At 40.5% G+C, this 11,442-nt stretch overlaps 1 protein-coding gene across 1 annotated transcript; it reads left to right on the top strand.

The window, feature by feature from the left end:
- The first annotated feature begins 4,336 nt into the window (after positions 1–4,336).
- Positions 4,337–6,332, top strand: LOC119797814 (golgin subfamily A member 3-like). The gene has a single exon (XM_038307029.1). It carries the CDS (start codon positions 4,479–4,481, stop codon positions 6,330–6,332), a length of 1,854 nt encoding a protein of 617 aa, XP_038162957.1. The 5' UTR covers positions 4,337–4,478.
- The last annotated feature ends 5,110 nt before the right edge of the window (positions 6,333–11,442 follow it).

Below are 11,442 nucleotides of genomic sequence, written 5' to 3'. Positions count from 1 at the left end.
CATGAGCAGTGGTCACTGGCTGAAATGATTTCTACCAGCCTCTGATAGGTTGCAATATTAAGCTCATATGCAACTATTACATTTCCCTTCAATCAAACTGGAATGAGAATGAATGTTGTTCATGTGGAATTCAGAAAGGAAAGCCCTAATCCCCTACCTCGTTACAAAAACATAAGGCCACAAATTATCTACAGTGTTGAGGCATGGAAGAAGTTCCATTTTAATCTCCAAGGATACAAAGAGCACTGTGAATCACTGACCCACAGTAGAAATATACACACCCTAGAAGGGCTCACAACTTGTTAAAGTTTCTAAGGGTAACTAGTACTAGAGAAGCTTCTCTAAAACAGCCATCTCTGTTTCATTATTAAGCTGCTCTGCAAAGAAGCAGTAGATTAAAGAGAAAGTTCTAGATGGTTTTACAGTGATTTTTAATTAGTCTATTTCTGACATTACATCACAGTATCATAAAAACTGATTGACCTGACGGCGAGGGCTGAAACTCTTTAGGATGTAAGAACACTTCCACCCTCTAACTTCAGTGTCAAAATCCTCACAGCAACTTACGAACACGCTTTATTTTCCAAATTAACTTTTAAGCAGTTAAAATGAAGAAAAACTTTCTTTGAGCAGGAAGAAACCTCCAGCAGAAGCAGGCTTACTGTAAGCAAACACATATGATTTGAGAAGCCAGTGTTTAAGTACTTGAAACACCCTCATGTTTCTAATGAGGATGCTAGTTGTTAGCCTCGTGAGATCAGGATGGTCTCACGAGCTTTCAAGATTTCACTCGCTAATCAGTCTGGAGACTCTCCGTTAAAGAAAATTTGGAGCCGTTCACCAAACGAACGTCCAATCAGCGTTGGCTTTGAGGTGCGTTGAGGTGTGACGCAACGAGAAGCGCGACAGTTCAGTCTAAAGAACATGGCGGCTTCAGCCGATGAAACTAGCGTTAGCATGGCTATCGAGCAAGTTGTATCAGAATTACACTGTATTTCTTCACTGAAAGAAGAGCAAAACACTGCTCTGGAGTCTTTTCTCAGAGGAAAAGATGTTTTTGCTCTTCTCCCGACTGGTTTCGGCAAGAGTTTGATCTATCAATTGGCTCCTCCTCGTCGTCGCTCTGTTACGTCATATGCTTCGTTAATCTGATTGGTTTATTTGGCCCGTCTATCACCAACATAGGCCAATCAGCTAACCAGTATTTTCGCCCCTTCCTAAAATTACTTCTACGGAAGCTTTCCAGACTCTGCCAGATGGATATGCGGAGCAAATCCATCTGGCGGAGTCAGGTTAGCTAGTTGTCGACTGATGAATAAATCAAAAGTTGATGATTTCATCAGCTAAAAAACTATTAATTGAAAAGGGGCACTTATTATTAACCGGTGGCGGATCTAGGGGGTGGCTACTTGGGCTGCAGCCCTGGATATTTCCCCAAGAGCCCCGGATCTCGCTTCTGAGCTGATCAGAGTAAAATGTGCAGTACTGGAATTCACCAGAGAGTGGCAGCATGTGCAGGAAAGCACCCTGTAGCATTCCTGTGCAGAAGAAGTCCCCACTAGCTGTTGCTAAACAGACTGATGTCCCAGGTAGAGTCCTGCACGGGTCGAGTTTTACCAACCCGCACCCGCCCGAACCCGTTAGGATGACTACCGAACCCGACCCGTCACCCGCGGATATTTTCAATTCAAAACCGAACCCGACCCGTTGATATTTAACCCGCAACCCGACCCGTTAACACATCAAGTAATAGGCTATAGTACGCTGCCCTGCAGAACATCGCCATTAACACTGCAGCAGACGTGTATGCACTGACTGTGGCCTTTTTGGAGGGAAGCCCACACTGCCGGCAGGGCTTTAAGCTACAACAAGGGTGACCCCAGTGCCTGATTAATAGAACATTTCTGAGGTCCATAACAACACACACGCATAAAAAAAAAAATCACCAACTACCCGCCCGCACTAAAAAAATATCCGCCCAACCCCCGACCCGTTTATTTTTATTTATGTATTTTTCACCCACAAAAGAGTGGGTCCCCGACCCGTTGCAGGACTCTAGTCCCAGGTATGTGAAACTCTGACTGACTTCCAGACGTTCTTTGTCCTGGAGTTGTATAAAATTCTGTTCCCCTTGTGTCGGGATTGCGCATTGAAGCCAGAGAGGCGAACATAGCGGATGGGACCATTTTCATTCATGTCAATGTTGTAACATCCAGTTTAATCAGCAGCTGTTGTCTATAAAATTGTAAAATAAATAAATAGACAAGGTCCTTTTAAGCTGTTTTGTGTTATTTAAAAAAAAAAGGAGAATCTGTCTTTTTCCAACTTCTGTCAGTTAATCCAAACAGAAATAAAAGTCAGAAGTATTTATCATTTTTCACTGCTGATATAAGAGGACGGCAACTGGCAGATAGAAGGACACAAAAATTAAGATTTCCAGAAAAGATGAGAGAGTAGACTTTCTGGTAAATCCCATTCTAATGTAAAATATGACAGATTACTGGATTAAAGAAATTTCTAGTATACTACATGCTATCACACATAACATTTTTTGAGAATTTGGAAACAGTTGCTGTTTATTTCCTAAACATATGGGAGGAGGAGAGAAGAGAATGGATATTTTAGCTGCCTGGAATATTCCGTTCCTCCTCCATAACATGGGAAGGAATTAATTCACCTACAAATCTTTAACTGTGTTTATTCCTCTCATCATCAACAACAAATCCTGTGAATTTGGTGACATTAAATCATTATTTGCCAAAGTTATGAGAGGGAAATCGTATATTTTAGCCACCTGATATAATCCATTTCCCCTTTGATGATCTTTATGAAATTTCTTTTCTGCTTAAATGTTTATCTAACAATTTACAAATATATTTCAAAAGAAAAGTTCAAACCAAAACAGCTGGACTTTGTTTTCCAAGTTTGAAGATGTTTCGTTTTCCATCCAGAGAGCTTTCTCAATTCAAAATGTCTGAAGTAATGCTATTCCAGACATTTTGAATTGAGAATTGACATATTTTAATTAACTATTTAAGATTTCAAAATATAGAATAATAAATGTTTCAAACATAATATAGAAAAATAATGACAGTTTCAAAATTCACAGGATTTGTTTAATTTTTTCCCATGTTATGGGGGAGCAGATTATATCAGGTGGCTAAAATATATGATTTCCCCTTCATAACTTTGGCAAATAATGATCAAATGTCTCCACAGAGCTTGCTGTTGAAGAAAGAAATAAACACAGTTAAAGACTTGAAGGTAAATGAATTTCTCCCCATGTTATGGAGCTGGAATTGTTATGTGTGATAGCATGTAGTATACTAGAAATTTCTTTAATCCAGTAATCTGTCATATTTTACATTAGAACGGGATTTAGCAGAAAGTCTAAACGCTCATCTTCACCCTCGGGGCTAAGCCAACATTAAACAACAAAATCAAAACAAAACAAAACCAAATATTTACCAAAAAAAAAGGAATAGGCTGAAGCAAAGCTTATTATTGCCTACCCTGTTTTATACTTACAACCTTTACAACCTACCAGGTTCTTTACTGCGTATATAAATATTCAAATCTACATAATATAGAATTTTATCATTAAAAAATTAAAGCCTTTTTAAAATTCACCAAGAAAGGACATAACTTTAAATCATCGTTCAATACATTCCACATTTTCACACCAATAACTGAAACACATCTAGACTCTATCTGGCTCTTCTCTTTTGCACATTCAAATATAAACAAACCTTGCGAATTACGTTTATTCTCTCTTAACTTAAATAATTTGTGAATACCAGAAGGAAGACTTTTGTTCACTGCTTTATGCATTATTTCCAGTATTTTTATATAAAAAATGTCTTTGAATTTTAATATGTTGCTTTGAATGAAGAGTTCATCAGTTGGTTCACGGTATCCCACCTTATTAATAAGCCTTATAGCTTTTTTTTGCAAATTAACTAACTTATCAATAATTGTTTTATTTGCATTTCCCTATACTTCTGAACAATAAGACAAATAAGGCATAACCAAAGAGGAATATATAAGGCTCTAAGCCTTGCCCTTAAACCTGGCTTATCTCATATATCAAGATGGTCTTTCCATACCATGACAGGCGAGTTTTTTTAGAGTATTGTTAAAAGGAAAAAAGAATAGTAAATCATAGTTTAACTATTTATTGTACAAGCTGTAGATTAGGAGCTGTGTTTGTTTAAATGTAAACAACATGAAGAATGTTGTTTACATTTAAGCTGTAGATTAGGAGCTGTGTTTGTTTAAATGTAAACAACATAAATAACTGAATCTTTGAACAGACTCCGCCCCAAATGATGTCATCACATCATTGTACATGCATAGAATTCCGTGTTCCTCATTGCTTGCTTTACTGCTGACCAGATCAGACGTAGCGAAGCCTTTTTCCGAGATAACCGCTTAGATAAGTTGTAGATTCACATTTTAACAACTGTAATTGTGAAGAAATGGCTTATCAATTCCCAAGACAACACAATGGGAGGACAGGACCCCAGGCAAGATGGGAAAATCAACAAAACCACAATGGGAGGACAGGACCCCAGGCAAGATGGGGACATCAACAAAACCAGCAAGCCTGGTCTCAACCTCCACCCGTGGATTTCTTACATGGGGAAATCCAAAGATTGAATCATCTTTTGGAAATGGAGAAAGGGAGATGGTTTGAGGAGAACCAAAAGGTAGTCGAACTGGAATCACAGTTGGAGGAGACAAAATTAGAGGTGAAAAGGCAGAAAAATCTCAAAGAAATGTTTATCAACAAGGGTAAAGAGACAAAGAAGGAACTCGAGAGATTACAAAAGGTTAGTGATCCAGAGATCCTAAACTCTGCAGCCATTGCCGAAATAGTTCACAACGACATGAAATACAAGAAGAAAAAGATGCTGCAAAAAGACTTTGATGAACTGAAGGTGGCCCACATCCTCATCCAACAATCTCTTACCTCACAAATCCAGGCAGAAAAAGACAAGAATATTGCCCTCCAGGAAGAACTGGACAAACTCAAGACTTCCTACCAGGAGCTTCCCTCCAAAAGTAAAGATGCTGCTGCAGAAATGCAGCATGTTGGGATTCAGACAGAGAATGAAGAAAGATCCAGTGAGAACGAACAACTCCTCGAAAATCTCAGAGCTGAGAAGGAAGAACTCTTCCAAAAAATGTCTCAAGAGATCGCATCTCTGCGAGAGAGGGACACCAGTTTGCTGAGACAACTAGACCAGCTTCAAGTTTCATACCAAGAACTGAACTGTAGGTATGAAAAAGATGTTTCTGCATTAAAACAGCAAGCAGAGGCATATCAGCAGGAGCTAAACTGCCACAAAAATGCTAGTTCAGAGAGAGCAAGGCAGGACCTGCAGCTTATCAATGACCTGAGAGCTGAAAAAGACGATCTCTATCAAAAAATGTCACAAGAGGTCGCATTGCTTCAAGAGAAGGAGAAAAATTCACAGAGTGAATTAGAGCAGGTTAGAGAGTCATACCAAGAAATGACCTGCTTGTATGAAAAAGACGTTTCTCTACTTAAACAGCAAGTAGAAAAATATCAGAAGGAGGTTGATCATGAGAAAAAAGCTAATTCAGAGCGAACAAAGAATGACCTCCAGCAAATCAACCAACTGAAAACTGAGAGGCTTCATCTCTACCAACAAATGTCTCAAGAGATCCAGATTCTGAAACAGAAAGAGCTGGTGAACCATTTGTCAGGTGAGACAGAACAGAGTGAAAAAGAGAACTCTGCACTGAAACAACAGGTAGAAAAACTTCAACTGCAGATAATTCAGGAGAAGAAAAGTCATTTGGAGGCATCAAAGAAGGACCTGACACTTCTTAACAAGTTGAGAGCTGAGCAAGACCATCTCAAAGAAAACGCCTCAAAAGAAATCACCTTCCTTCAAGAAAAGGACAAACGATTGCAGGGAGAGATGGACAAGATTCAAGTTTTACACCAGGAACTGATTTCAAGGTATGAAACTGATGTTTCTGCACTGAAACAGCAAGTGGAAACCTTAAAGCAGGAGAAAAATATCCAGAAAGAGCCTAAACAGGAAGTCACTGTCCCTGCATGCACTGATCTTGACAACTGCTCAGAGGAAAACCTGTCAGAGACCGGAGACCTCACTGAAGAATCAACAAAGGTCATCAACAAGGATGTAAAGGAAATTACTGATGAGCCTGTAATGCAGTCAGAGACAAACAACCCAGATACCAAACCCATGGCGGGAGCAGGCAAAGTGACTAAATCAAAGCGTTCATTATGGAAAAGATTTCGCCACTCTCTGGGTTTGAGGAAATCAAAAAAGTAGAAGAAAAGCAAGAATATCACCTGGTCCCAGCTCCATATAATCGATCCAGAGATAATAGAACATCTTGTTGCCAACTGAAAAAAAAAGTTCCCTTTGAACCCAATAAATAATGTACAGTCACATTCAAATTCAGTCCAAATTTTTGAAAAAAGTGGGCAGTACGGCAATGTGGCGCTACATCTTTACAGAGAGGATGTCAAAGATCTAAACACACCGTACTTGCGTGGGTTTTCTCCAGGTGCTCTGGTTCCCCCCACACTGCTAAAAACATGTCGATAATTGGCCAATGTGACTTGTCATCAACTGTGAACTGATTCCAAGAAGAAAAGATATTAGACTGTCATCAAGGTAGCGAGGGGAATTTAAAAAAGGCATTTATATACGTTACACCTCTTGGCTGGGATTTCTTGGAAAGGGACCTGAACATTAACAGTATCTTCATAGACTGTGTTTGTTTTTGTATGTATAAAGAAACAGCAAAATCAAAGTTTCTTTATGATTAATAAGCATCACAAAACAACTTCCTCAAAAAAGACAAAAAAACAAAAAACAAACAAAAAAGAATAAAAAATAAATAAATGAAAAAAAGACAAAAAAAAAGTATGAGAGTGTGCGTGAATGTGTGCGTGAATGTCTGTGTGAATGTGAGAGTGAATGAGTGTGGGGGTGAATCTTTTCACAGGGCGTGTGTGAAGCGTCTACTGCAGAGGTGATTATTGGAAGTACATGCTTTCAGCTTGCAACTTTCTGCATTCAGCTGCTGCAGCTGGCTAACCTCTTCTATGGGGTGAAAAGAGGAGACCAGTGTAAAATCTCCTCCTGCCAGTATATAGCCTCTCCACCGCCAAGACCCCTGCAGTGCCTCCTCGTGGCCCCACACGTCAACTGGGTACTCTACAGTCCCAGGCTAAACTGCAGGGGATCTCGGAGCAACAGTGGGCCCCAGAGACATGGTGCAATAATGCTGTGGCATCAGTCAACCACTGTTCCAGCTATGGACAAATAGCTTCACTCCCATAGTCCTTGTCTTGTTAGGCCTTAGTAGTCAAAATAAGACAGAGGCTATGAGAATACATCTCAGCTGAGATGTAGGTGGTGCGCCTAAGGTAACTCTATACTGGAAGGGATCTATTAGTCTTCTGCAGCCATGATGGCAGACTGGTTGTGTTGAGCCTTATCCACACCATCTGCCTTCACTGCAGCTGATTAACAGTTACCAGTTCAGATTATCTCCAAAGACTTGTGCATTGACAGTGAGGTCCAGAACAATAATAATCAAATGCATCAGCTGTCTTTATGAGACTGGGTTTTTGGTAACAATAACCTACATGGGAACTTATGGCCCACAGATCAAAACCCTGAAAATTTGGCATCAGTGCATCCTGGGAATCATTTGGTATGACTACACACTGATATACTCAGCAGCTAGCCTTTCCATTGCAAATACCTTTGTATTGCCTGGCCAAAAATGGAAACTGGCTACTCTACAGTCCCAGGCTAAACTGCAGGGGATCTCGGAGCAACAGTGGGCCCCAGAGACATGGTGCAATAATGCTGTGGCATCAGTCAACCACTGTTCCAGATATGGACAAATAGCTTCACTCCCATAGTCCTTGTCTTGTTAGGCCTCAGTAGTCAAAATAAGACAGAGGCTATGAGAATACATCTCAGCTGAGATGTAGGTGGTGCGCCTAAGGTAACTCTTACTGGAAGGGATCTATTAGTCTTCTGCAGCCATGATGGCAGACTGGTTGTGTTGAGCCTTATCCACACCATCTGCCTTCACTGCAGCTGATTAACAGTTACCAGTTCAGATTGTCTCCAAAGACTTGTGCATTGACAGTGAGGTCCAGAACATAATAATCAAATGCATCAGCTGTCTTTATGAGACTGGGTTTTTTGGTAACAATAACCTACATGGGAACTTATGGCCCACAGATCAAAACCCTGGAATTTTGGCATCAGTGCATCATGGGAATCACTTGGTATGACTACTACACACTAAGATACTCAGCAGCTAACCTTTACATTGCAAATACCCCTGTATTGCCTGGCCACACATGGAAACTGGGCACTCTACAGTCCCAGGCTAAACTGCAGGGGATCTCGGAGCAACAGTGGGCCCCAGAGACATGGTGCAATAATGCTGTGGCATCAGTCAACCACTGTTCCAGCTATGGACAAATAGCTTCACTCCCATAGCCCTTGTCTTGTTAGGCCTTAGTAGTCAAAATAAGACAGAGGCTTTGAGAATACATCTCAGCTGAGATGTAAAGGATCTAGTAATCTCCCGCAGCCATGATGGCAGACTGGTTGGGCTAAGTCTCATCCACATCATCTGCCTTCACTGCAGCTGATAACTGTAACTAGTTCCATCATTCAGCTTGACTTATGCATTGACAGTGAGGTCCAGAATCATAGTAATCAAATGCATTAGCTGTCCTTATCGGACTGGGTTTTTGGTAAAAAAAAAAAAAAAAGAAACTACATCGAAACTCGTGGTCATCCTGGGGATCACTTGGTATGACTGTGCTACCCATGGATATACTCAGTAGCTAGCCTTTCTATTGACCCCTGCAGTGCCTCCTAAAGGGCACATAAAACTGGGTAAACTGGGTACTCTACAGTCCCAGGTCAAACTTGAGGGATAAAAGGGCGACAGTTGGCCCTATATCTCATAGATGTCATGAAATAATGCTTTGAGAATCGTGAGTGTATTTTTTTTTAATGGATTAATATATACTCATATGGCCTTGAATGACACACATTGTGTCAATTAGCAGAAAGAGACTAAGTCACTGCGTGTTTTAAGGTTGGAAAAAAACGTTAATGCAAACCAGTGCAGCCACGTTTGATCTATGCTTTATAGATATACTAGAAAGTAGCTTTTTCACATGAACAAGTAGTGCCTCTTTGTTAAAAAGCAGGTCTGAGTATAATAAATGTTGAAGTAAAGCTCCGAAATGTATATGTGCAACATGCTCTAAATCTGTTTGACAGATGAAACTAAAATTACTGTTGCACTCACATTCTGAAATCCTATTACTATAAAAGACTTTTCTAATTGAGTTAGAAATTTCACAGCCTATTACTAATCATGCGCTGCGAATATGTTCAAAGCTGGTTTCCATGTCAGACACCGTCTAATCCCTTCTTTTAATGTGCCCAATCCAGCAGTCCCGTTCATTAGGCTGTCTATAGGTTCTTCTTCTTCTGTGTGCCGTAATGAAATGAGAGTGCATGAAATGAGAGTTTACTCTAGAGAGTAACAGCAACACTTTAGCGTTCTCTCACTCTCTTTAGACTGTGTCCTTATTAGGGTTCTCCCTTCCAAAGCAAGGTCATAGCATCCACCAACTTTCAGTTTTATTAGCCGTGGGCTAGTCCTTAGGCTTTGAGTGGCTCTCACACAACACCAGAGAATGCAACCTCTGATTGTGCTTTATGTCTAACTATCCATTTCTTTTTATGCTGCACATTAGAGCGTTTTCCATCTCTCCCTCATCGTCCTCTCTGTTGCTTTCCGTTGAGAACTTTTCCCTCATCTCGCGTCTTGCCTCCACCCAAGCAGAAGTACGGCCTCTTCCAATCCTCCTCATTAGATTCTGCCTGGGTAACCTGAGAAAAAGAGCGCCTCTGTCTTCTACACCTCTCAATCATAGCCTCTGCCACCCCAACCACAGGATTCATCTGCCGGCAATGAGCGACCTTTGACACCTGCGCCTCACAGGCAGGATTACTACTGAGTCCTGCTCACGCTTTATTCCCCGCAGCCGAGAAAGCAGAGATGGTCTTTCATGAAATTCAAACTTTAGGTATGAGCAGCCATAGACATCTGAGGACCTTATTTCCCCTTAGCTCAGTCTCAACGTGTGAAGATCAAAAACCTTGGAGCAGCACAGAGGACTGCTGTGCAGTCTGTGAATTCACAATGATGATGAGAAAGAATAAGAAGCTTGATGGAAACCAAGGAGTTTAGAGGACTCAGATTTTCTGTCAATTATTTTTCTCTCTCTTTTGTAGGTGGCAGCTAAAAAGACGCAAAGTTACTCTAAAGTGTTTAAGCAAGGTTACATCCAAAGGGATAGAGCATGTTATGGATATGCTTCAGTTCCTTGGAATATGAGCAAAACACCTCAAGTTCATTTCACACGTCCTTTAGGAACATGTTTGAGGCCAACTACTTTTTCACATTCTGTTCTTTTCTAAACACAAGCTGCAATGCAATATGTTGGGGAATTTATGTAAAGGACCAATACAAGCTATCAGAATAAATGTGAAGAGGAAAATTCTAAAATTGATGTGTACTGTTTTTTCTGTTGAACCATCTTTTATTACGGTTTCTGCTTCAAGGAGAATAACATTTAAAAAACACAACTGAATGAGCAATAAGTGGGCATGTTTTGGGTAATCTACAATGAGTAACAAGTAGAGGAGTGTTTTTCAACCCTGGTCCTCAAGGCACACTGCCCTGCATGTTTTAGATGTTTCCCAGCTACCACACACCGTCTATCAATTGATAGCAGATTATCAGGCTTTGCTGAACTGCAATCATCTGAATCAGGTGTGCTGAAGCTCAGAAACACCCAAAGCATGCAGAGCAGTGTGCCTTGAGGACCAGGGTTGAAAAACACTGAAGTAGAGGTGAGTATTTGTTGATAAAATACGAAACAAAACTACATAATAAAGTATGTTATGATTTTTATGATAATATTGCTCTGTTTGAAAACGTAGGATGCGTCCTTAGAAGGCCAGATTCGAAGGCCGATTATGTCATAGCGCGGCGCCGAGGTCTGGTCGGATTCCAAGACTCCTCGTTATGCGGCCTTAAAATGCGTCCTTCTTTTTGCCCGATTTGAAGGACGGGTCCGATGTAGCCTCAGTATCCTTGGTTTACCCAGAATTCATTGCGAGACCAAGCAAGCCGTGATCAGAGGAAAGGTTACTTGGCGCCGAACAGTGGTGAAAATTGGAAGTTCAGTTTAATATAATACAACTCTGTGAATAGTTCCGTCTGAAATGAATTAAAATAGTTGTTTTAATGGTTATTGAGTCAGATATGTGGCGGTAGTGTTTGATTTATCTAAAGGTTTTATATCTGTTACTGTGT

This window comes from Cyprinodon tularosa, unplaced genomic scaffold (assembly GCF_016077235.1).
Source record: "Cyprinodon tularosa strain WSP-4 unplaced genomic scaffold, ASM1607723v1 ctg6, whole genome shotgun sequence".
NCBI classification, from domain to species: Eukaryota; Metazoa; Chordata; class Actinopteri; order Cyprinodontiformes; family Cyprinodontidae; genus Cyprinodon; species Cyprinodon tularosa.
The sequence above is the reverse complement of the archived record's forward strand: the minus strand, read 5'-3'. Positions and strand labels throughout refer to the sequence as shown.